Source organism: Mugil cephalus, chromosome 14 (genome assembly GCF_022458985.1).
Source record: "Mugil cephalus isolate CIBA_MC_2020 chromosome 14, CIBA_Mcephalus_1.1, whole genome shotgun sequence".
Lineage (NCBI taxonomy): Eukaryota > Metazoa > Chordata > Actinopteri > Mugiliformes > Mugilidae > Mugil > Mugil cephalus.
The window spans coordinates 9774616-9800591 of NC_061783.1; the positions used below are offsets into that span (position 1 = coordinate 9774616).

General features: G+C 39.9%; 3 protein-coding genes and 1 long non-coding RNA gene across 5 annotated transcripts; 2 read left to right on the plus strand and 2 right to left on the minus strand.

The window, feature by feature from the left end:
- The first annotated feature begins 2245 nt into the window (after positions 1-2245).
- On the plus strand, positions 2246-6130 carry LOC125020129. Its single transcript, XR_007114167.1, has 2 exons — positions 2246-2842; positions 2925-6130. It is a non-coding gene; the product is annotated as an uncharacterized LOC125020129 (long non-coding RNA).
- Positions 6131-6343: 213 nt separating this feature from the next.
- tra2a (transformer 2 alpha homolog) lies at positions 6344-12427 on the minus strand. Of its 2 annotated transcripts, none has more exons than XM_047605384.1 (9): positions 12249-12427; positions 10717-10850; positions 10417-10582; positions 9331-9384; positions 8137-8325; positions 7559-7674; positions 7275-7400; positions 7114-7184; positions 6344-6977 (listed from the first exon to the last, which is right to left on the minus strand). In XM_047605384.1, exons 1-9 carry the CDS (start codon positions 12282-12284, stop codon positions 6967-6969), a joined length of 903 nt encoding a protein of 300 aa, XP_047461340.1. In that variant the 5' UTR covers positions 12285-12427; the 3' UTR covers positions 6344-6966. The 2 variants fall into 2 exon arrangements, with proteins under 2 accessions (XP_047461340.1, XP_047461339.1); XM_047605383.1 differs by having other exon boundaries at positions 7269-7400.
- A 1024-nt stretch (positions 12428-13451) lies between these two features.
- On the minus strand, positions 13452-17431 carry ccdc126 (coiled-coil domain containing 126). Its single transcript, XM_047605408.1, has 3 exons — positions 17113-17431; positions 14771-15357; positions 13452-14604 (listed from the first exon to the last, which is right to left on the minus strand). The coding sequence occupies exons 2-3, from the start codon at positions 15006-15008 to the stop codon at positions 14363-14365; spliced, it is 480 nt and encodes a 159-aa protein (XP_047461364.1). The 5' UTR covers positions 15009-15357; positions 17113-17431; the 3' UTR covers positions 13452-14362.
- A 383-nt stretch (positions 17432-17814) lies between these two features.
- fam221a (family with sequence similarity 221 member A) lies at positions 17815-20748 on the plus strand. The gene is made up of 6 exons (XM_047605391.1): positions 17815-17961; positions 18325-18498; positions 18570-18760; positions 18859-18932; positions 19016-19148; positions 20005-20748. The coding sequence occupies exons 1-6, from the start codon at positions 17897-17899 to the stop codon at positions 20115-20117; spliced, it is 750 nt and encodes a 249-aa protein (XP_047461347.1). The 5' UTR covers positions 17815-17896; the 3' UTR covers positions 20118-20748.
- The last annotated feature ends 5228 nt before the right edge of the window (positions 20749-25976 follow it).

The following is a 25976-nucleotide window of genomic DNA, read 5'->3' on the forward strand; positions in this document are numbered from 1 at the left end:
CCCAGTGTCCTATGTAAGGCACGGCCCAAATCCAATCACGTGTGGTATACATGTCTAGAACATTACACAACTATCAATAAGCTCCTTTGTAAATCAAAGACGGAGGCCTATAGTTTACGGAGGGTCACTGAAGATAAGGTACGTTTTTACACGACTGATAGATAAATCAATGCATACCCGTTGATGGCAAGAGGGTGATGTACTATCAGAAAATAATTGTGTCAGCTTTGTGACAAAATACAAACATTTATACACATTCTCATCACTAAAGTAATTTTGTCAATATATTTGTAAAGCATAATAAAAACATCTATCTATATATGACGAGCTGTAATTCTACATAAATTGTTAAGTTTGTAAGAGTTTGCAGTGTTGCTGAGCTACACTCACATGCCAGTTCCTGAAGTACATTAGTTAAAACTAACAGTCCTGCAATGAATCTTAGCTCCATGAAGGTCATCATATTCAGTATTTGTTTCAAACAACTAAGAATGCTTTTCGTTCAACTGTGTTTTCATTTTGGAGGCTGTGATTTTGTAGTGCTGTTGAGCCGTATTTTGCTGTGCCAACAAACATATGTTCCTGTTATTATTTTGACAACCCATTTATGGTCAGTGGGCTAGGCTAAGCAGCAAAAACATTACTGTTGGATTTCTCCAATCCAGTTTAACAGCACGGCTAAACTAAATTGTCCAAAATGATCACACATTTGAATTGCTACCTTTCTGTTGTCGTTTCCACCCAAACTGAACACGATAGCAGTCATGACTTAATGCAGGACCAAATGCTTTTGTTTTCACTGGTGTACCTAATGAATTGGCAAGGGATTGCATGGTGCAGCATTACTCCGAATTGTGTTTCTCAAGTTTGCATATTCATGGAAATGGGTTGGACAAAATATTGAAAACACTTATCGGTATCTCAACCACAGAACAACAGTTGCAGGCAAATGACAGTGAGGTTAACTCAGCGTCCAACAGAAGAGCTCTGCTTCTTGAAGATGGCATTTTTAAATTACAACAATTGATTAAAAGATTTGCATACATAGTAAACAAGGAGCAACCGCCTGTATCTGTCTATATTTAGCACGTACTGTAGCCTAGCATTAAAGTTCAGAGTTCACCTTAAACCAGGTCGATAAGTGTTTACATGTGCTTGATAAGCGGAATGTTTAAGCTGTATATTTGTCCTACAGCAGGATTTAATTCCTTTAATTTAGTTTTGGGATTTGACCTATATGTGAAAAAGATTGGAGTGATATCAGAAAGAAACAACTGTAAAAAAGTTTGTAATGTGTGGAAAACATGAACCTGTCTTCTTTATTATGTTTGAAAAGCTAGTTTAAAATGTATGTCACAAAGAAAAGAGAAAAATATATATATGTATGAAAAGTGAGTTTAGGAGGGTGCAGCCTCCACTGCAGCCCTACAAGGAGCCCTGCGATGAGAAACTGCGTCCCTGCACTGGTTTCCAGGGAAAAGGCCTAGGTGTGCATGCTCATGTGAAGCAGGTTACAAAGGGAGTGTTGGTTTAGTGGGCCCTACAGCCACTGGCTCAGTCAGGACTGGGGCCATGGCTGCCTCAGTCGCTTCACTCCTCTGCTGCTGAACAAACACACCAAGCTCCCTGATTGGTCGGGAGCGCCGTCCAATGGGAGCGCGGCAGACCCGCTCCGTACTACCGCTGCTGGCTCGGCCTCAGCGCGCTCATTCATTGGCTCCCCGGCTCGACTATTCTATATGAATCAGCGCGCCAATTAAGTAATTCTCGCCGTGTTCCCTCTGCCTGGCTTTGTCACAGGGCATAAAGATATAACTAAAACAAGAGCCAGAGACCGATCAGCGGGCGCTACTTTTTTTTCCTCCTGTTTTTTCCTTCATAACGGTTCTCGGCTTTTTCAGGAAGTTTATCCTGTGTTTACACTTATGGGAACACACATATGAATGGATCAGACGAAAAGAGTACAAACTATGCTGTCAAAAGTCACTCTTGACGGCTTATCCGACTGTCTTTTAATTGTTTTGTAATTAGTTTCGAGTGTCAGATCCCGAAAAGCTTCGTAGTTGCTTTCCGGCCAGTGGTTAGATCCAGACATCCCTTCTGTATGGACCTATATGGGGGGATTTATGAAGCCTGCGCGCTTTCCTTTGGCCTAGTTAGGCTCATACAATTTTTTATAACCCGGCTTATTTGGTTTTAATGGTTTTCGCGGAGAATTAAATAACGAAACTGCAGAGTGGCTGCGTGTAAATATGCCCTGGCTGCACGGGGAAGGATACATGCGCGGACGTGAACGTATAGAGACCGCAGGCATGTGCGTGCACTGTCGGTTTAAATGAGCCGATGCATGGCTGCAGCCTGTCTGTTTCCCTCTCTTTCTTTCTCTCACTCCCCTTCTCTCTCCGAGTGTGTATGTGTGTGTGAGTGTGTGTGTGTGTGTGTGTGTGTGTGTGTGTGTGTGCAGGCTCTGCAGGAGGAGAAGTGAATGTATCGCTGAGGAATGTACAGAAAGTCTCCCCGCCCCCAGTTTTCAGGACTCCTCGCTATGGACAAATTCCATAGGGGGCAAAACTGACATAAAGTTTCAGACCAGACTGCATCCCTATGTGGGAACATTTCTGCTGTTAATGTCAGAGTAGGAATCGATCTGGTTCAGCTGGGATATTTCTAGAGGAAAAGACAAAGGGATTTGGAGGCAGATAGTTTAGGCAAAACGCAGCGTATAGCACAACTCTGAGCTCCTGGCCTCACTCCAAGATATAGATAGTGTGCGTCGCCAAGCGCAAGGCTCGTTTACAAACCCCCCTTTAGGCTACAGTGAATCAAGGGATTCTGTTTTCCGGTGAGATTTATTTATTTTATTTTTTTTTTATTTTTCTTTATTTAAGGCAAATCTTTAACAATGTGCTTTCTTTCCACTTGAGCTGTGAGCACTGAATTCAGTGGCTGACCGCTTCGGACAGAGTGAAGGAAAGCTGTGGTGAACGCCATGTTGAGGAGAATCAGGAGCCTCACAGTAACTTGACTAACAATCTGCCTCCTTATCGCTGCAAGAGCATGTGATCCAGCCATAGGTTTTCCACAGCAGCCAGAGTGGATTTTGTTTTTTATTAATGCTCCACAGCAAAACTAACCAGGGGATGGTTGTGTGCGTTTCCAGCAGATTCTGCTTTGTGATGGCACACCTTCATCTCATCAGAAAATGGCGGTTTGTGCCCCCCTCTTTAAACACATGCCATTTGAAGCAGTAAACAACGAGTTAACGCTCGCTGGTAAGCTGCTAAAAGAGTGAATGCACCCCAGCTAGTAGCTCTGTTATTTTTTTAAAAAAGATTAACACAAGTAAAGTTTTCAGTTTTCTCTTCCCCCCCTCTTCTTGTCAAATAAAACTAATATCCTGGAAATTGCGTGGGGGGAGAGAAAACGTTAAAACTTTCAAATTTGGATGTGTGGAGTCATTTTTTTAGTGAAATGGCTCACCTTTTGTTTTGCTGAAAAAACACATTTAAAGGCTATAAATAGACAGCACAAGCCCAGCTTCCCTGACACTGTCGTCCCCCTTTTTTTGTTTAGCTGTCCCTAAAATTTTCATGAAATATTTATTTAACAGCTGCTAATTTGCTTGTGTTCTGCCCACACTGCGTTTCACACGCAGCGTGAAGTGTCAAAGAAATCATCTGAAATTCTCTGTTTATTTTAGTTTTAATTATTTTGTCCTCAACTGGCTTTATTGTGATGGACATTTGATTGTGTGTGTTTTTTTTTTCTTTCTTTCTGCAATTATGTGTGATCTTAAGAGATAACTTTAGCTTTAATTTTCATCTGGGGTTGAGGCATTTGATCAGATTAAAGGCACATGTTCATGCAGCTCAAAAAGTTTGCTGGAATTGGGTGTTTTCACACTCAGACACATGAATATTTGCTGTCTTTGTCACACTTTGCAGCTATTCTGTACGGCCATGCTTCAGCAGTGTGGCTTTGTCTCTCTTTCTCTTAAAAAAAATAACCAAAAAAAAACTTCTTCCTCTTCCTTCTGGTTGCTCTTGTTTACTGGTTTCAGCACCTTGATTGATTAGTTACACTGAGATTTGTGTTGGGGAAAATTCGCCCTTAACAGCACAAAAGCAATCAATTTCTTCAATATCTTGTTCTCTGGAAGAAGAGAAAAACAAGTTTGGTTGTGCTTCTAGCTTTCACACTTGTTATTTGTCATTAGATTGTGTTATTGTTGTAAAATAAAGTGTAGGATTTGTTGAATTTCTAATAGACTAAGTTGTGTATTCTCTCATATTAGGGATATAGTGTCATTTACTGCTTGTGATTATTGATTATTAGAGTTAGATTGTTGTTAGTAACCGTGTATTTACTTGATAATTTATTTCTGTAAAGATATATAAATGTTTAATGTCAGTTTTACATGCAAAATAGTTTCAAACAAGTTTTAAATGGACAATGAATTATTTTATGATTTTGATACACGTTAGCTTACGGTTAAAACTCACAAAGCTCGTTTCAGGTGCAGCAAATAACCTTTTATTTGTTCAGTTTGGCCACATTTATAAAGAGGTGTGCGGATATGAATAGATAAATGCATTTGGATCTCCAAAATGATCAGTTTCAAAGTTAAGGTTTTAAGAAAAGTCTAAACAAAAAAAATATTTTTTAAAAAATGGTCAAATTATGCCTTTCCTTTTTGGACCTTTGTACGAGCAGAACCCTAATTAACAAGTAAGATAATCAGCATGTGCTAAGGGAAGAGCTAACCGTTGCTAATGTTTGTTATTCCAAGTGGAGCAGACGGAGGTGAGGATTTTAGGCCTTAAACCCCCTCCCCCCCTCAGCTCACTTCCGGTGTTCAAACCATATGCAACACATGAACATGCTGCTGAATGTTAACCTTCAGACATTGTCCTGTTTGTTACATGTGTCCCCTCCCAGTGTTAATCTGATCATGCGTGCATGGTAAAGCTACATGCTGCGCCTGGTGAGGGTCTCGGGTGTGTTTGGTTCATTGCTCTATATCTCTGGCCTGTACAGTAAAACTATATGATGGGGTTCGTGGAAAACTATCAAAATTGATGTAAAATTCAAATCAACAGTAACTATTTTTGTTGTTTTTTAAATTTTTTTGCAATAGATGTAGACCGCTCCCTCTTTTCACTTTTCTGTCGAAGTAGATTTTTTTGAAACAACTTTAAATTCTATATGTAAAATGCATCTACTTGTGAGTAGACTGTCGCCAGCTGGTCAGCCCCTACCTTGCCACCTGTGTCACAGCGCAAGTTTACTGAGATTAACATTTATCCCAGCCGTAACCATATAGAAATATCTTAAATTTCATTTTTTCAGCATGCGCCCGTGTTCTGCTTTTAAAACTAATTACTTAACTACAACATAACTACAATTTAGGCACAATAACCAACTATATAACCTGCTTGTTTCATTGTTCAAATCTCCACAAAACAAAGTGTGTACGAATGAGTGTGCAGTCAATATAAAGGGGGAAATGAGCACACACTCATAGATGTGTAGACTACGGTGATGGACCTTTATTGAGAAAGACCTTATACTCTAACCCTTGTATCCTTCCAGCCAGTGGTTACCTTGGAACCATAAGAATTATCTCTGAATGGATGAATGCATAACTCTGAGGGGCCCCGTGACATGTCAGCACTGATTATTAACCCCATCTGAACGAGGGGCCTTATTGGGCCCGAGGTTTATAGATAAAGGGCTCTCCATTCCTACAAGTTTACTTTATTGACCAGCCACTCAATGTCAGGATCCTGTTTACTCTCCCATCTTTATCAATCCCAGGTTTGATCCCGTATCTATGCGGGACAAAGCGAGTGATGATGTTGAGTTGACGCAATCTGTGTGGATTTTCTTAATGAAAGAAACTGTTACTCACTTTAGAACAAACTTTGCCATCTTTTTTCATTGTTTCACTGTGAAAGTACAACTTTAAGGTAAATGCCCTGGATAACAGAACAAAGTGAAGAACTTACTGCATGTTAATGTATGACATGTTAAGATCTTTTGTGTTAATGTTTGTTGAGTTGCAGAATATAGTTTTTTTCTCATGAACTTTGAATCTCCTGAGTTACCCAATAAAAGCTTCCTGAATGTGTTTGTGTCCATGTTTTCATTGGTGTAGCCTAAATGAAGGGAAGCTGAACGTATGGAGAGTATTTTGTAGTTTCAAAGAGTGACTCCAGCTCTACTAGTTACTTTAAATCAGTGTTAACTTGTTTTCCCTCCTCACCCACTCAGTGTCAAGTCCCACCCGTACAAGTCAAGTCTCAATTTCATGCGCATTTAGAGACCAAAAAACCCAACAACATTCAAACTTTGGAGTTTTCTTTCTTTTCTTCTTTTTTTTTTTTTTTACAATTGTATTTCCAAACAAAGAAACAATAGAAAAAAAAACACAATATGCAAAATTAAAACTCTGGAAACGGCAAACAATGACTTTCCTGACTATAATGAAGTAACACTTGACTAGTGGTAACACTTAACTTTACAGCCTGATTTACCTGCTACTTACTAGTAACCTCGGATAAAGTTAAATAACAAGTATTTGTTATCTATGCTGCACATGGCGGAAGTTTCTCTTATAAAAAGTAATCTGTAAAATCAAGTGTTACCACAGTTCTTCTTCCCCATGATGAGAATGATATTAACAGTGCAATAACTCATCAGTTGTCAATGAACAGAAAAAAAAAAGGATCCACGCTTCACAAAATTAGGGGAAATTTAAGAGTCTTTGCTCACACTTAACATAGGTGCATCAAAATGCCTAAAAAGTGAAGACATCTATTGCATGTAAACAAGAACTACCTCAAACTTAAGAACTCTGCGGATATAGACATGCTAAATTCAATTCAAAATTTGCCCTTCTGAAACATATTGATGAATCACACGCCATCGATTATTGGAGGGACGGTGAATGATGGAAGCCACAGTTTAGTATCGTCCTGCAAGGAAAAAAAAAAAAAAAAACAGAAATTAGTAGTGAGTATGATACACAAAGATTTGGTCTCATTTGGTGTCTGAATATAGACACAGTGAATGTAGTTAGGTAAGCCTTCGTTGGCATTTCTCCTCACTTACGTGGGCTGTAGGAGCGAGACCGTGAGCGAGACCTGTATCGACTGTAGTAGGGTGATGGAGAGCGCCTGCGACTGCGAAAAGACAATGAAACTTTAATACGCTTTCTCACATATAATGGTATGACATTGATTTTGTACTTGCAAAGTACTACTCACCTATACCTATAGTCATATTCATCATATCTGTCATAGCGGTCATAGCCACGGTCATAATAGGAGTCTCTCCCCCTCCTGCTGCTGCCACCGCTGCCGCCGCCACCTCCGCCGCCGCCGCCACCACCACCGTTGCTGGAGGGGCAAAAAACAGAGCTATGAACTCAGGGCAACTGATCTCTTCAAAAACACAGTGTCAAAATTGATATGAAGTGATGAATGAATGAGTTTAAGTTGACAGTGATATGTTAAGAAAGCCGGCATCTCATATTAGATATCAGTGTTGATCTTACTGAGTTGGTCGGCCCATGTAGATTCCTGGCGTGGGGGTATGGGGACGTTTGGTAATGGAATAATCCACTCTGATTCGCCTCCCATCCAGCTCCATGCCATTGGCTCGCTCCATTGCCTAGGGAACACAAAGAGGGAGGAGAAGACAAAGATGTTATCAGACTATTATAAGTGCTTTGGGTGAAGTTGTTTCATTCACAAAGGCCCACCAACATTACACATTGTAACCCTCTGCCATGGGATGCATATTAGGGAATTTGAGGATAGGCAGACACCTAGTGGCACACTGATGTAATCACAACTAAATTCCAACAGAACAATATGCAGTTATTCATGATCTTATATGCACACAGCATAAGAGTTTAAAATACTTTAATACAACAAAATTAGAGCATAAAGACTATTAGATCAATCAATGTAATGATTAGTTTTAAGATCATTGCTTTGTGTCTATACTCTTCACCCTTCGACCCAATGACTTTTCATTCTAGCTATAGTGAAACAAATTAGTCAATAGGACCAGGAGTAAAGTTTATGGGACATTTGATCACTAAACACAACACCCAAACATTTCCCATACCTCCTTGGAGTCCTCAATCCTCTCAAAGTAAACGAAGGCAAAGCCCCGGGAGCGACCAGTCCGCTGGTCATACACCACATTGACCCCGGCTAGAGGGCCGTAGCGTGAAAACACCTCCCTCAGGTCACGCTCTGTAGTGTACAGGCTCAAGCCGAACACCCCCAAACACGTGCTGGGATCAGGGTTCGCCTGCAAAGGTCAACAATAAGGATCAGAGTTGGTGATGTAGCTTGACACAGCTACCCATCCAAAGGTTTGCATACAAAATCCATTTATCTGATTGCGTATGCAAAACACTGACTACTCACTACTTTTCACCGTGGGGAGGAAACACCATTCCAGCAACACCATGTGTTTATACATTATGATCACTGGGTAATTAAGCCACTACTTTTTTTTTTAGAAAGGTGGGCATCGATGTATATTTTTACAGTGAGGTAACGAAACCCTTTGAAGAAGCACCACAATTAAGTCTTTGTGGGCAAACTATGACAGCTTTAATAACCCCTTAAGCTGCTTTCAAAAATATGTCAGGGGCTAAAATGTGACAACATCAAGGCTTGTGCCTCATACTTGTTTGGAAAATGTCTCTCATGTTTTGCATTTTAACATGGACCTCCCAAAGCAGCAGTGTACTATAAACACTGAATTTACACAAGTTGTCAAGTTTGGTGCTGCAAGGAATAGTCGCCAGACGGGGAGCCAAGAAAGCATACAAATGTTAACCTTCAATTCCAACATCGGGTATGTTCCAACATTTGCCCTTTACAGTTTGGCCAAAGCGGCTTCTATGAGAAACTATTAATACCTTGTTGACACAAGAAAGTTTAGAATGCAATGACACATATTTAGTGAAATGTTATGTCCATTTGTGCTTTGCTAGGTACAGTCACAATAAAAGAGCTACACCACGTGATAAATAAGCTGCACACACATGTTCATTATCTGAGATCATATATATATATATATTCTGACTATTGACACATTGGCTATGGCTGTTAACTGTACTTGAATTCAGACTGTGACCTGCTATATGCATATTACATATATTATAATAACTGTTCTCTATATATATTATCATAATAAGATTTCCATTAGCTATATTTTCACCTTTATCCGTTATTCAGTGATGGGAGCAGCACATTTAACCCACAGAAAAACATTACATTACTGAATGTCAGAAGGTCCACGTACCCTAACATCCGTATCACCACCATGACTGTATGCTTCTTTTGTGAAATCATGGCTCTGTTGATATAATGAAAGGAGGGGAAGGGTTAATCAAAGGGGTTATTAAATGTCATGTCAAAGTGGATTCCCACAGCATCCACCACAATCATCAGACACAACACTTTCCTGCACATAAATACCTGTCTCACTGTTCACGTTTAACTGTTGAAATGCCTAATTAAGAAGTCATTTCAGTCGTTAATACATTTTCAATTCTTAAACTAATGTACAAAAAAAACATTTTCTAAATATCATGCAAATAACAATTGTATACTAAAAGGGAAACACAGTTCAGATGAGAGTAGCATGACACAGATTTAAATCAAATTTAAATCAAAATGTGTGAATCTCATTTTTATTCACTACTATGTGAGATTAAACAGCATATTAGTACATTCATGTGATTGAACAGTTGGAAAAATACAATCCTGCCTGGAAACATTCAAGTCAATGTCTCAACAAGTCAGAACAAACCAGAAAGTTGTTTAAAAATGAGTTGCAGACTCATTAATGTCATGTGATGGTCGACGTAAGGTAACCTAAGTTGGCAAATGGTACGTTTTTTTTTTCTCCCCACTTCCAAGTTGTATGCCCATCTTCCTACACTTGTAGGAACAATGAGCTGATCTGTTTATTGCTGCCGCCAAGTTTTTGTCTCTGCAGAGACTCATCACATGGTGCAAACACGGGAAGGAAGAACACATTCTAACTGGGTCAGATTAAGGATTTACATGGACACTAGGTGCTAATATTTTTGTCAAAGGGTTACACCACCATTCTTGATACAATCTGAGTGCTGTTGGTAGTGTCCATGTTGTTTTCACATTTTCACTTAAAAGCACCTGAACACACCAAAAATGCATAAATGATTCATCAACTCAGGAAATAAAAGCATCCAAGAAGCACACGAATCCACAAAATATGTGGATCTTCTCACCATCTACAAGCTAAGATTTGCAATTTCCCCAAAATGTCATCAGTAGCACCTTAAAATGAATGTGCAAATTGTTCTATAGCCTTGGCCTCTGGTTTAAATCTCATCACACTCACCCTGTTCCCAGTGTGACGCCTCCTGTTCGACATAGGTGAGGTGCTCTGGCTCCTCCTGCGGTGGTACTCAGGAGTGTAGGAACGAGAGCGGGACTTCCTCCGGTGGGAATAGGACCGAGAGCGTGAGCGGCTGTACCGGCGATCTGAGCGTCGCCTGGAACGAGACCTGAAAACAAGAACAAACGATTTAATCTTCTAGTACGTGTGAAAGTTAAAATTAGTGACATAAAAGATAAGAAAGCGCATTTATCTGACACGATCACAGTACTTCAAAGTCACTATAAAAAGGCAGCAACATACCCAGATTTTGACCGAGAGCGAGATCTGGACTCGGAGCGTTTGGAGGCCCGGGATGGACTTGGGGAGCCGGACCTGCTCTCCGACTTGACCCGAGATGGACTCCCATGATCCGATTTTGATGGGGAGCGTGACCCCTATTGCCACAGCAGCATGTTAATAACTATCTCATGGACAAATTTATTTTATTATTATTATATATATATATATATTTTTTTTTTACAAATAAACACAACCAAGCACAGACTAGTGAAATGTGGTAGAGTATGTTTCACACAAACAGTACACCTGTCTAAAATGTATAGCATATGTACTGTGGAGAAAGGGGTTAGTAAGCTCTGATCTGCAATAAGACACATTAAAACATATATATAAATGTATGACAGCTCTATGTCCACCTAGGCCATCAAGGGAAAAAATAAAAACATGCATATTTATATTACAGAAAGGGAGCATGGTAAAGAAGAGACAGTTGTGACACAAACAGTATTTTTACTTAACCTAGGGACACATTCATTCTTCCAGATTCTTTACACGCTACTCCTTTCTGTCAGGTTTTCTATCCTTCTTCATTCTTCTTTTTTCAGTTTTCAGATTTTCTGAAGCCCGGTCTGTTTCATTTTAGCCATTACACTTGCAAGCGCGTCTATCTCACACCATTCTTCCGTCACATTTCCTCCCTTTCCACTTCTATGTTCTGCTCTGTACATGTTTTCATTAGCCTTCTTTTATCTTGAAAATTTTCTTCATCATTCTTGGATAAAACTCTTCAAATCCTTCAGGTTCAATAACCTTAATGAAAAAAGAACATTCAATAAAATTAAGATCATATAGTTTTTAAAAAAAAAAAAAAAAAAAAAAAGAATACCTTAAATAAAATTAAAAAACAAAAAACTGAATGCAGTACAATTACATTGATGCTACATTGAGATTTAATATGGCAAATAAATATGTAAATGGGCAAAGTTACAATGTAAGCTATACAGTTATGAATAGATAAAAATGTAACATTTCCATTTTCTAAGGCAGAGAATGAAAGCTGAGAAGGAAGAGTGGCTTAAAACTAAATCTGGAGAAGGAAAAACAGCCGCAGTCGTATTTCCCTAAAATGACGTAGCAGTTAAAGCACGTTTTGCGATTCATTTCAATTACAAATGAGTCCGAGCGTAAGTTACGAGGAAACGCAAAATAAAGTCAAATTCTCCACCAAGGTTTAACCTCGGCGACGTTATGCTAACGGCAACTAGCTGCTAGCTTCCTTTACCAGAGCATAGTTGAGACGGACTTGCTAGTAGAGGGGGATTATTTGTAATAAAATAAATACTTTCGATAGCACGGTTGGCTTGAGGCTTTTCTGCCCTTTGTAGCACAGACAACGCGAGGCAACAAAGCATGAAAGTCGACGTTAAGCTATTAACAGCGTTAACATGAATGTACGCTAGCTAATGGTGCATTCCTACAACAATGTCTATAAGCCACACAGAAGGAAAAGGAAGAAATGGAGATAATTTATATCGTTCTTCGAAACTACATACCCGTTCTTCGTAGTTTCCGTCCTCAATGTCACTCATCTTTTTGTATAGCTAACGAAAAGCAGTATTTTGGTAGAAATAAGCTGCAGTGAAGCGGCTTTGACTAAAATGTGTTAATTTTTGTTTTTTTGTTTTTTTTTTTCGGGGGAAGAAAATGGCGCGTTGAGGTGGGCGGTGTGTTTTAGGAGCTGCGGATTGTGACGTCACTTCCCGTCTCCTCTTGTAACGTGCCCTTCCTGTGAAAACCGGAAAACATGGCGTACTTGAACCTAACACGACCGTAAACACACACTTATCATGCTCTCCCCTGCGATTAGTGGTTTACTACGACGTACACAGATAATTTAGATAAAAGTAGCAAACACACCGCATGCAATTATTTAGTCACAAAATCAAAGTAATCTAAATCGTCCACAGTAAAAGCATTGCAAAGAGGGACCTTGTGTTACAGTTAGATTATCTTAAAAACACATCACTATGCAAGCACTGCTTTCATGTTGAAGTTAGTTCAGATGGAGCCAACTACTCCTTTATATAATCACTAAAATGACTCTCCCTTTAATAAAGATACATTGCTACTTTACAAAACAGGCTGTAGAACTTGGGTACAATTAAAAGTACAAAAGTTTTAGAGGGGGGTTGTCAAAACCAAACCAGAAATTAATTTCAATATAATTACAACAGGCAAATACAACTACATTCACTGTCTTGTGAGGCACATTGAGTGACAACTGCAATTTCTAACATGACACTTGTCATATTTTACCTTCAGTTATTTTAGAAGAAAAGTGGAGACTCTAACACATATATAAAGCTGGTTTAAAAGGGGAGCATCGTTTATACACGAGGCAAATTTATTAGTAAAGCTAACCCAAAGCAGGAGCAGGCTGGCTTGTTGTAGTTCTGCTTTAGCATTGTGGAGCACAAAGTACATTTGTAGTACCATTCAGACAGTCAAAACAGGTCAACAATCTCATGACTACAGTTTCTGAGAGCAGCATTATGAAGCCAAGTTTATATAATGTCAGCAGATTAGTTCCTACTATCCGAGTCTGACGAATATATATATATGTATATATATGTATCCACAGTGACCCTCTCATTCAATATCCAAATAATATTGCGAAAAGTGTTGCCCATCTTTTTGCAAAATGAAGTCACCATGAGAAGCACACCCTTAGACACCACTGAAGTCCAAGCTGAATGTATTTTTAGAAAATGTCTTTAGTCACAGTGCAACATGAGCCCTAAACACATGTAAGCAGTAGATCAGTCATCTTTACAGCACTGCAGGGCTAAAGACTGACGGCACAGTACATTCAATCTGTTCGATCAACAGCTCAATAAAACATTTCCCAACTTGATGCAAGGGAGCTACTGTTCTTTTCAAGTGAGGCAAAGCAAGCCCGCTCACACACACACACACACACATACATACACACACGCGCGCACACATTTACAGTGGCAAACCCCTTCACATTCTCCATATACCTCACAGCAATAGCACATATGCATATATATTGCCTTCAGATGGAGTGCAAATAATATTCTTTGGATTATCTCTTACAAGTGACCTAAACAATCAATTCATCTTTAAAATCGTCAATATATTTATATGCTAAAAGAAGATTTTTCTATGGTGTTGCTGTAGCAATTCCACCAGCTAAAAACTAAAATGTAGCTCAATTATTGTGAGTGTATGGTTCAGTCCAGCATTTTGATATGGTGAAGCAATATTGTAAAGTTGTTTTACAATGTACCTGTATATGAAAAACATTTTAAGCCAGGTTTTTGATGGGGATGAAGGCTTTGCATAAACAGTTGTGAAATTTAAACATGATAATAAAAAACACTAGAATTTAAGCAAAATAAATTCTGCAATAAAAATATAAAAAGATGAGCTGGATAGTCTGTGTAGTAAATAAAAATAAATATGAGCATATTATAGGTCTTTCTTCTCTCCAAGTTGGTTGAAATTTTTTGAAGATGCATCCCAATTTTTCAGTTTCTGGATGTCCACAAGTATTGCTTTTGCTCTTAAATAGTCTAATGTTGCTGCATCAGTGATGAATGATGGTAAAATCTTATCAATACACCTAAAAAAAAAAAGATCCTTCTTAGTGTAGTCGAGGCCTATTGGGGATGTGAGGGTGAAGGCGTGACGTCCCAGGGTGGCTGCCGAGTATCTCCTGCTTCGAAGCTTTCTGTATGGCAGCAGGAGCAGAGGCAAGGATGCCCCCTGCTGTGTGGGAGGAGTTTGTGGCGGAGGCGTTGACCACCAAATCAATTTTCCCCTCCAGTTTGACCAGGCGGGTCAGAATGTCATCAAGCAACACAGCTATAGTCCTCTTCAAGTCAGCTGGAGAAATGGGAGAAGAAACATTCAGAAGGAGGAAGCTTGATTTTTTTTTTTTCACAACTGAAACACACAATTCTGCACACAAGTGAACAAGCAATTTTGTGTTTACAAAAGACAGTCCTAAGCACATGTGCACCAAATGTGTAAATTCTTGTAAAATGCTTACCATAACCAGCCATAGAGGTTCCTTGTGGTCCCCCTGGTGCATTCTGGTTTTCTTCTGTGAGGACTTTGACATATCTTCTGCTAAGCTCCAGGATCTGCTCTCGCAATTCAGCGCTGCTCTGATGGCGAGGCTGCTGCACAGTGTAGCGCAGCAACATAAGTCCCCATGCCAGGCCGAATACCAGCAGCAGCAAACTCAGTTTCTGGGACATGTTGCGCCGCAAGAGAGCACCCAGCATGGTACTGAGGTGGTGAGATGGAAGAGAACTAGTTTTAACAATAACCTGACAGAACGTTTGACAGTGAGTCGATTCCAGCTGGAACAGCAGAAAGTGATATTTTACGCTGTCCTTAATTTGCAGAGAGGTCAGAGGTCAAAAGTCTGTAGGATTTCAAAAACATGCTGCTTCTCCTGCGACGTGATGAGGATGTGCTGAGCAGAAACAGGTGGCAGGAAATGGAAGCGCAAGTGAACCAAGACACCAGCAGTCAAGGGTTTCTGGACAGGTGGTTTGGTTGCAAGATGTGTAACACCAAATCATCAAGACAGGCTGGGTGCTCAGGCAGGACTTCCACAGACATCGTTCACTATAGTGAAGAAGAACACAAAATAGACAAAATCAATATAATTATTATCTGAGAAAACTGTTGCTTTATGGATGAAACTATCTTCCAATCTGCAATCCAGCAATGTCACAGAAAACAAACACTCTACATACAAAAAGAAATGCAAGGTGTAATTTCTGTGAACTGTTCTTATATATGCAGTATTTTTAACACACAAATCTGTGCTGCCGGTTTATTACTAGGACAAGGGCCTACATCTAATCGGCTCCCTACACTATTTAGCTTTTATTAGAGACAGATTTCTTTGCTCCTTTGGGTCAGGGTACACAATAGCCCCGTCATCAATAAACCTCTTTCAGTCCCTCTTAGCCCAGAAACCCGATTACTAGTTTGGATTTCATGGGACCCACTTCACAGCTCCAGATAGCAACAGAGTCATAGAGGGCATTCATTCTCTAATCCCACCTCCACAATGGTTACTGGACAGACAAATCGCCTGTGCGCACCTCGCACATGTGGAGAAAATTAGACATGATTTCTCCACTTTCACAACTTTGTCACCAAGTTCATTCTCTGCCGTCTCTCTTGGGTGTGGGAGTGTCACTTCCTATTGCAGTCAAATAGTGCACAGCGACTGAGGGAATAAATTATGAAAAGAAAGGTAATAGAATCTGTATGGTGATGCTTACCCCCAACACACACACACACACAACACATGTCCTTCGTATGACCTGGATAAAACTATCAGCAGACAAAAACTAAGGGAGAAAGAGAGAGCGAGGTGTAAAGACCTAATGGACAGCTGAGAACAGTCAGGAAGCAAAACTCTTTGAGCGGAAAACATATGTGTAAAACCACATGCCTCTGTTATCTCTTCACTCTCACATTGATTAAACCAATTTTAACCATTCACCATAGTTTGACCATGACAAACCAAATATAACTAGTTAAACAGATAAGAAGTGCGAGTAATGTTTTAGTTGATACACTAGTTAAAGACGTCTATATATTTAGTAGATAAACATCACTTAGAGGTACTATGTTTCATTTCTGTGTAAACTATTGCAGCTCCAGGGCAGAAACTAATCAAGCGTATCAAGGATGTTGTGAGCCTGTCAGTCAATAAATCTGAATGCTTATTGGCAGATTGACATGATCTGAATGATTATTGGCATTCAGACATATCCTTATCAGTTTTATGGAAAATTGAAGCATTAGTCCACTTGTTTAGAGGGCCATTTAAGTATACCCGATGTTACGACTCACATCGATAAGGCACGCTGAATGCACCAAAATGCCTAATCTGTTGGTTAAATATTGACGAAACAACAGCTGTCACACATGGTAGAGCAGCAGACAGACACAACAAACAGGCTTCATCAGTTCAGCCGTGGAATAAACTGAAAAGCTAAAAGGTCAATAACATCAGCGTGGAGGAGGCAAAATACGTGAAGATACTGTGAATCCCAACAAACTACAGCAAACACGTCGACCTGCTGCTGAACTTGTGGTTAAAATTAAACAGTGTCAAGTAAAATGTGTACGATAAAGTGCATAAATGAACCCCCAACCTCAAGACACAGACTAATTCAGCTAATTTCACATACCCAAATCCGAGACTTTTTCACTCTAAACCTCCCGTTAGCCGCAAGTAACATCTTAAATGTTAGCAAAACACGTTAGCTCGCCAGGGTTGCAACTTCGTAGCCGACACAAAGGTTAAGCATTATCCGCAAATGTAGCGTAGTCAAAAAAAAACAGACACATTTTACCCACCGTGTTCTCTGAGAAGCTACACTGTGGCGAAGATTTACCGGCTGCAGAGAAGTAGGGGACGACGGTTGCCGCTGGCTGACACTGAAGGATGCTGGCTGTTTGGCAACCAGTCAGTCAGTCAGTCAGTCAGCTCCTGCCGTTGGGGAAATACATTTCTTGAGAAAAGTTAGCTAATAAACTTCGCGTTGAGCAATCTTTTCTCTCCGGTAGTCATTTCTGCGCCTTCCCCCCACACAGTCTGTACTAACGAAGAGGTCCTTGCAAGGAAAAGTCGGCAGCTACAATCCCAAGCATGCAACTATGCTCACTGTCATCATGGTGCCCCTGAACGTCTTCTGCGTGCGTCAGTACTGCGGAATTATGGGAAATGTATTCATTGTCATACATTCATGGTTTCTCTTTAACCTCCTAACTTACCGCAACATTTAAGCTACAGATTACAATTTACCTCAAAAACAAACCAATAAAGCTAGTGTTTAGGAAATTATCAAAGATGCAACGCTAATAATATATGTAAATATATAATATATAAACGTGCAATGATAATGATAAAAGCCTAATAATAAGCATGGCGAGTCTATTTTTTGTTTTTTTTTTTCCGATTATCATTTCACTTTATGCGTTTTTATATCTGTTTATGTTTTCTGTGAAGTTCCCTTTCTGCCCTTTAGAGGGACCTCTAACACCATCACCATGGCAACTTAGAAGCTGGTGAAAAACATAGTAATGTTTTTTTGCAGCTCCAGACAAAAAGCCTAGTGCTATATGTTTAGGTTTTCTGATAATGGAGACAATAAGCCTGGATAAATCAGCTTTGAAAGCCGTGGATGACTACTGGGAGTACAAAAGGTTTGTTTCAAGGTTAAACTATCAGTTTATGTCCTGACTTCAGAGAATATCTAGAGGTGTATACTGTGCTGAGTAACGTCTAAAGTCCCACAGTGGGATAAATAAATAAAAGGATTACCTTATCATAGGCAGGCCAGTCTGTTGTTGTAATGGCAGCCAGAATCTATACAGATGTTAGACTTAGACTTTAATGATTCACAAGGGAAATTGCTCGGTCATATAAGCTTAGCTGATACAAAAGTTATAGACTAAGGGATAAAATAAGTTCTGCAAATGTCACTATGGGAGCAGAGCTGAATCAGTCTGCTGGAGAATGAGCTCCTCTGCCCCTCTAATGTTTGGACGACGGTTTGTCCTTTCAAGGATTGTGGGTGACGATGACGGTGGAGAGCTGTTCACTCCAGAGCAATATGAAGCGTACAAAAGGAACGTGCTGCCTCAGCGAGTGAAGAACAGGTTGTATGTGAGCTTTGGAGTCCCAGGGGAGATTGACTGCAAAGTTGTTGGTCCCGAGACACAGTGCTTCTGTACACATAGGTAGTACACAACACACAAAGTCACGCATCCTTCCCCCTTAGGACACATGTAAGTACTGTATTGTTGTTCAGGTACAAGCAGCATAAGACAGAGTGGGAGGTGGTTCCGACCGAGCGACCCCTGGCTCTGCCATGTCAGGTCGGGGGTTGTCGCTGTTCTGCCTACCAGTATGTTCCTCGACTCGGGCCAAACCCCGTACGCTGCAGGTGTAAACACTTACCTCAGGATCACAGTGAAGCTGCTGGCCACCCGTGTGAGATGTGTGAGTCTGAAATCCACACATTTCAGGACTTAACGAGTAGCCTCCACTCTCGATTAATTAATTAACAGTTGGAATCATACACAGTTTTCACTTTTCAGGCAGTTCCTGTTCTGGGTTCAAGACTCCCTTCACCTGTGGGTGTGGTCAGCCCAGTTCTGCCCACCAGACCTTGGTGAGTCCATTTAAATATTTAAACACCTAAAGGACGGTTGAGTTTTAACTTAAATTATGAATATTTTATTATCTCTTTGGCAGGTTGAGACAAAACTAGAGAGGGAGGCGAGGGGTCGACCCGTAGGCAGGGATGTCCCTTATGCCGCTATGGGAGGACTGACAGGTTTCAGCTCCTTGTTGGATGGTTACCTAGCTCTGGATGTCAGTGGATCAGGTAACAGAAAAGTATATTTTCCTTTTTTTCAATGGAAACAACTCATATAAATATATATCTACTTATAAGCATGTGTGCTATCTGAGAGTTCCCCTCATCCGACTGGTGAGTCTTGAACACTCCTTTCAAACGTCACCTCTCTTCAAGACTAAATGCAGACCAAGCCATTTTTCCACCCAAGACAAAGAAAGTTCTTTTGAGAGGCATTAGATGGCAGCAAAGAGCAGCACAGAGTCAGTGTTGACAAAGCAGAACGGAGATTTTGCTCAAGATAAAAGTGTACAGTAAAGCAAATGTATTCTGCTACTTTGAACTGTCCCCAGACTCCGTTCCCTTCATATCACTGGAGGATGCATCACATTCCCCCACATATCAAAATTTTATTAGACCAATGATCACGTCCTCGCCTCTTTTGAGAGGCCTTTTTTTAATTCTCCGTGGATACTTAGTTAATGATCAAATGTGACACATAAATCATATTTCTTTTAATCAGTGTATGCATTATTAACATGTTTTACACCACAATTCACTTTGCACAAACCGAGCTCTCAGATTCAAATGTAACAAACAGTACTTCCATTCATCATCATACGAATGACATGCTAAATTTTAAAGTGATGGGTCAGTATTTGGTTTCATCATTAATTATGGACATTTATTTATTATTTATGTGCATTAATTACTGACTGCAGATCAATCCGTTCTCTGAAAATTAGGCCTTTAGTTTTGACAGCATCAGTATCCATGTTCTCGTATTGTGAGGTGCTGGAGATTTTAAACATGCCCCATGCTTGTGAGGTGCAAAACCTTTTCTGTTGCCACCTGATCTCCATAATCTCTGCTGTATCTTTGTCAGATCAAGGCGGAGATGACGGCTGCCAGCGGAGACGCTCAGCACCGATGAACAGCCGTGCGTCTGCTAAGGCATCCAGCTCTGTTCTCTGTACGAGAGGAAACAACAAACAATGAAACAATGTCCATTATATGTTGAGACTGAGCAAATAAATCGTAACATATCACCTGATATTTAATCTTCCTCCGTGACACTATCTTGGCTTGTTTCATGGGCAATTGTTTTTGTTTTCAGGTGGAGCATACGTCTTTGTCAGTGTGGTCTAATCGACTGTCGGCAGCAGCAGTGATTATGCCCCACTGTACAACTAAACAATTAACTCACAAAAAAAAAAGGTTCAGAAGTTTGAGTGTGGTCGAGGGAGGCAGGAGGGGTTATGACAGTTTTTTGTGAACTTTTGAGAACACCAAAACATTCACTTGTCACATTTTGAAGTAGAGCTCTAAAATCCAAATAGGGTGAGAATGAGGCCTTTTAAACAGGATAAAATAAAGGATTATGTTTTCTTATTAGGTATACTAGGAAAACAAATGTATTCTAAAATAACAGTACTTAGCTCCATGAAGGTTATGCTATACATAATGTTTTTTATAGAGCTGTTGATTTGAATTCTCATTTGTGGGGCTGTGGTTTGTAGTACTATTATACTGTGTGTGTGTACTGATACATGTTTCTATTATTATTGACAATCCCATTTTAGTTCCAACATAAACTAAATATTATAACTGACCTGTCTTTACTTTTATTTACTGCACGCTTCTAGTAATGTGTCATACGTTACTTTTCATACACGCTTCACTGGTCAGTTTGTTCTCATGTTGAATATAGGAAAGCCACCCACTCAACATGTCACTAAAATAACACCAGAACCATCGAGCTACGTGCTCAGTGATGAGCGCAGTCTCAAATTTGCAGATAGATGCACTGTCTCCGATTGATTAATCCCATTGCTCACGGCAGATCAGCAGTGATGAGAGCTGATTTAATCCACGCGGTGAATGGAGACTGAAGCGGGTGATGTTTTCTCCATTGGCGGCCCACTTTCCAACATATTTTACAGGGAAACACAATTAAGAAGGATTTAAATGATGATTTACTCCCACTCACATGTTTCCACTATGAGGATGGTAAGTCAAACTGGATCAGCATCCACGCCGGCGCCGGCCAGTGCATCTCGTGTGTGTTACTGAGCTGAGCAGGTGGTCTTGGGGGTAAGGAAGTAGGGCTATGCCTGAAGGACTGCATCGATGCACCTGGGTCTCTGCAGCAGAGTGTTGAAAAGGAATCAAGTGGAAGGCAACCACATCTGAAGGCTGACACTTCAGATTCAGTGTGTGTCATCGACATCCTTGGTATCAGGTTCCTATGAAATGAATGATGTACAGCTGGAAACGCACTTTAAAAATCGTGAATCACATTTCCCCTTACTTCTCAGAAGAGTTTTGTTGACTGCTAGAATTAAGCATCCTTTAAAAACGATCACTACTTGCTCCTGGACTTCTTTTTTTTTATCACAGTGAAAGGCTGTGGATGGAGTGGGACTAGGGTGAGAGAGAGCAAGAGTAAAAAAAACCCAATTAATTTAAGCGATAAAGGCCTGACACATTAGCCTTGCACAATTACAATTTAGGGTAATTGCCTCTCCATAGCAACCCAGTTAAGGAGGCTACAGGTAATTTACTTGGGACACTGGTTGAAGGGAATAACTACTACACTTCCCTTATCCCCATGGAAACCACGCCCAGATTGACTGACAGATTCGACACTACAAATCACGAAGGCAAGCACAGAACATCAAATTGGCAATTACTGCGCAAGGAAACACTTAATTACCCCAGTGACAGTTACGGTGAGCAAACACTGGCTTCACTGGAGACAAACAACCCCCCCTTTAATTTCCCCACAGACAAAGGGGTTACAAAATCTCACACAGAGATAAACACAAAAGACAGGTTTGTAAAATTCATTTTCACAGTCTCAGTCATAAGGAAAATACACCTTGAAAAGAGCACCATCAACATCGATTAGCTACTATTTTGTGGCTAATGAAATAAATATGAAAAAGACTTAGCTTCCAAAAAAAGTTAGAAAAAACTAAATCAGTAATTGATGACGACCACTCTTGGCACTTAAAACAGCAACAGTTATGCTACGCACATTCATGCGCGTCATCTCGAGCAGCTGGACGCATGAATTAATAAGAAGAAGTCTCTTTGTTGCCTAATATTATTTTTTTTTTAGCACTGTCTGGGTTTGTTATAGAGCTAATGAATAAACTGAATCTGACCAGACACTTTCCTTGAGGATATTATGTGATTGCTGACAATCGAAACATTTAATGTGCCCAAAACATTAGACACACTCTGTAAATCCCACAACTGCAGGCATAAGTTTCCAGTGAAGTATGAGGCTAAAGGAAAAGTTTACCAAATGGTCTGAGTGAAGACTAATGAGCTTCTACAACTGCTTAATGTGTAAATCATTTACCATATCAATATTATAAGGTGATACAAGGACAATATAACAAGTGAATAGTGTTGCAGTTAAAGATTATAAGAATAAATATATACAAGTAAAATACCTTCTAATGTATTGTTTATATTCTATATGACCAATGACTGAGCTTTTTAAACAAAAAAAAAGACCCCTTTTTTTTTAAAATATCGCAACGATTTTAACACTTTCAGACAAATTATCAAATGAATCAGCCTGTTTTATGTTCAGGACGTATTTTATTCAAACAAAATACTGCTCGTCCTTTTTCAAAGAAGAACAAAAAACCCATCAGAATCTCCTAAAACTAAAGCGCAATCCTACGTAAGGCTTTGACACATTGGATGTGTGTGTGCGTTGCCTCTCTTTTGTGGTTGAAACAGTGGGAAACTGACAGTGCAGAGACTTCATAGAGGCTGTGCTTCGATCCCCTCCTGTGCTGGCAGGCTTCGAGAGGAGGAGGAGGAGGAGGAGGAGGAGAAGGAGGAGGAGGAGGATGGAGAGTCGTGAAAAATGGATTTGGGTTTTTCATAAAGCTTGCTGATAATGGATAGAATGGCATATTCTATAGCTGGCTTAAATCAATAGAAATGTCTGAGTACAAAAAGTGTATTTAAACTGCAGCTACACACACACACACCAACTCCAACAGTAGGAAAATGGAGTACATATGACAATAAACAAATATCCGATATTTAGGAAAAGACAAAAAGGAATTAGTGTTAATATTTTTTTTCATATGGAACAGTTATTTATACCACTTGGCAAAAAGGCAGTTTTAAAGGGTTTACAAGTCATCTTATTGTCACCGTAAAGGGTGAAATATATGAAGAAGCTCCTATCAGAAGATCCCAATGGATGGTTTTGAATTAACTTACGGTATTAGGGGTAAAACAGTGTGCTCTTTATATTAATATAGATACTGAGGTCTATTGTTGCTTTCAAACAGGACCCAAGCACCTACGGTTACATGACACACTTAAGATATGCGGGTTCGTAAGGACACTATTGCTGTCTAGAAGCCACAGTTTAGCAGGTTAAGGAATAATTTAAGAAATGTAAGCAGTCAATCCACCAATGTCAGATATCAACAAGTATGTCACAACTGAGAACTGAAATCTAACTGAAAATATTCTAAAGTTGTGAAAATGATAAACACGACTCTATTTACAGGCAACATAAACATATCTACATGTTAACTATATGGCTTGTTGCAGCAGTCGATTAGCTTAGCTTAGTGTAGCTTGGCTTAGCATGAAAACTGGTGCTAGGGGAAAGTAGCTAGGCTAACTCTCAACACATATTAACATATGGCTTCAGGCCTCTGTGTATATGTGTTCTCCCTGGGTTATTTGACACCTGTGCCATTTCACGTAGTCAGTGTTCAGTCAATGTGTAGTCAACAATTTTACAAACGACAGATGTGAGTTAGCTAGCCACAAGAACGCTCACAAAAGCTCTTAATTAAAAATAACAACAACAAAAAAAAAGACCCACACCCAGACACACAGTATTTTTTATAGCACCTTCACCACTCAGAATGCTTACACCAGTGTAACATATCATAAAATGCAATGCACTCGAAGCATAGAAATCATACGGCAACAAACTGCAGCAGCCAGTTACACACATCTAGTTACCACAGTCATTTGACGACGTCCTGTGCTTCACTCATATGCCTACGGAGCAATTCTGTAGCTCAAACTATTACTTGTCATGTGAAGAAAGACAAGCAGAGGTCAAGTACATACATATCTGCCACAACATTATAACCACTGAGGGGAGAAGTACTTAACATGGACCATCTTGTGACAATTTAGTGTTCTGCTGTGAAACTTTTGGACCTGGCATTTGTGTGGATGTTACTTAGACATGCACCACCCACCTAGATGAGACCTGGTACCCCCAGCCCATTCATGGCAGCAGCCATCCCCAGCAAGATGCAGCCTGATGGTGTTGACCTGACCTCCAAACTGACTAGATCCCAAACTGATCAAGTATCTGTGGGATGCACTGGAACGAGCCTGTAAAACCCTGTTTGCCCGCAGAGCTAAATTTTTACTTCCAAAATAAAATTCAAAACCACCTAAGTGGCCGTGAAACTGCTCTGTCAGGCAACACTGAGCTCACTGTAAAAATCAGGTTTTCTCTTGTTTGCACGTTCATCATAAATGGAGCATACAGCCACAGGACCTACACACAGTCGGTCAAATCAGCCTCTGTGTCTTTCCATTATGTTTGTGTACACTCACCTTTGCAACACACTGAACATATCTATCTGAACATACAGTAAAAAGAACATATTCTCAATAAATTTATAGAGATAGTGGCACTTGATATTGATTGACTTTGAATGCAGCTTAAGCTCAACTAAGCTATAGGTGGCTAGGACAGTGCCTGTTTTCCCATTAAATTCTAAGCAGGAAAGGCATTTCCTTGAACTGATTTAAATCCCTTGTGAACACTTGACATTGGACCCTGGGTGTTACACTATGTCAGGTCAAAACATTATGGTCAGCTTAGAAGAATAACCTTGAGATTTGGCCTCATTTGAAGCATTGCAAACACAGCTGTGAATCAGCAATCATTAAGAAGCTATATAGCAATCATCAATTAAAACTCATTCGCAATTTCTAATTTCAATCATGCATTTGTAAAAGAAAAATCCATTATAACTTCAGTGTGAAAACATCTGTCTGCACCGTAATTCATGCATTATGCCAGCTAGCAGAATAATTACATTAAATCTGGAAAGCCCTTAATTTACAGAATGAGTGTTTGGACACAGCTGATGGCTGATTGACAGTGAATTTGTGCAGTTGTGAATGCAGCACACTCTTGAGAAGCCAAGCTTTCAAATGCATTAGTTTCTGAAATCATACATTTACCCTCCATTACCCGGCGACTCGTCCATGAAGCCTGCATCTAGCATGGAGTCTAATAAGTCTACCGTATGCTAAATGGCAGGAAAAGTGGACATATTAACATGTTAAGCCGCAAGAGTGATGTGAATTGTGGTGCCCTTCATTTTAACTTTAAATAAATTAATTCTGCTATTAACAAAAACACATGTCAAAGAAAGTTTTGAATTGGTGGTTTGTGGTTATTTCTTTTAGTATTAATGCATCCTGTTGCAATAACGTCAAACACATTTTTTTTTCTTTTTTTCTTTAAGTGACCGCAGACATAACACTGACACGTCCACGCTGCAGTGGTGTTACATAGGTCACAGCAGTTATTAAACTAAAGTTTAGTGCCCTTTTGACGTGGTTACGACTTTCATCAGGTTTCCTCATACCGAAGCTGGGCTCCCCGACTGGACACACCTGAGCCGAACCAACCTGTCACAGCTCGGTGGCGTGACCTTCTGTTAATCTGTCAATCAAAAGCCTTTATATGACGTCTCTCCTGATGTGACATTTATTTGTGTCGCTTTCACCCCAGAAGCAGATGAGACACATTTATAGACACACGTGGAGAGG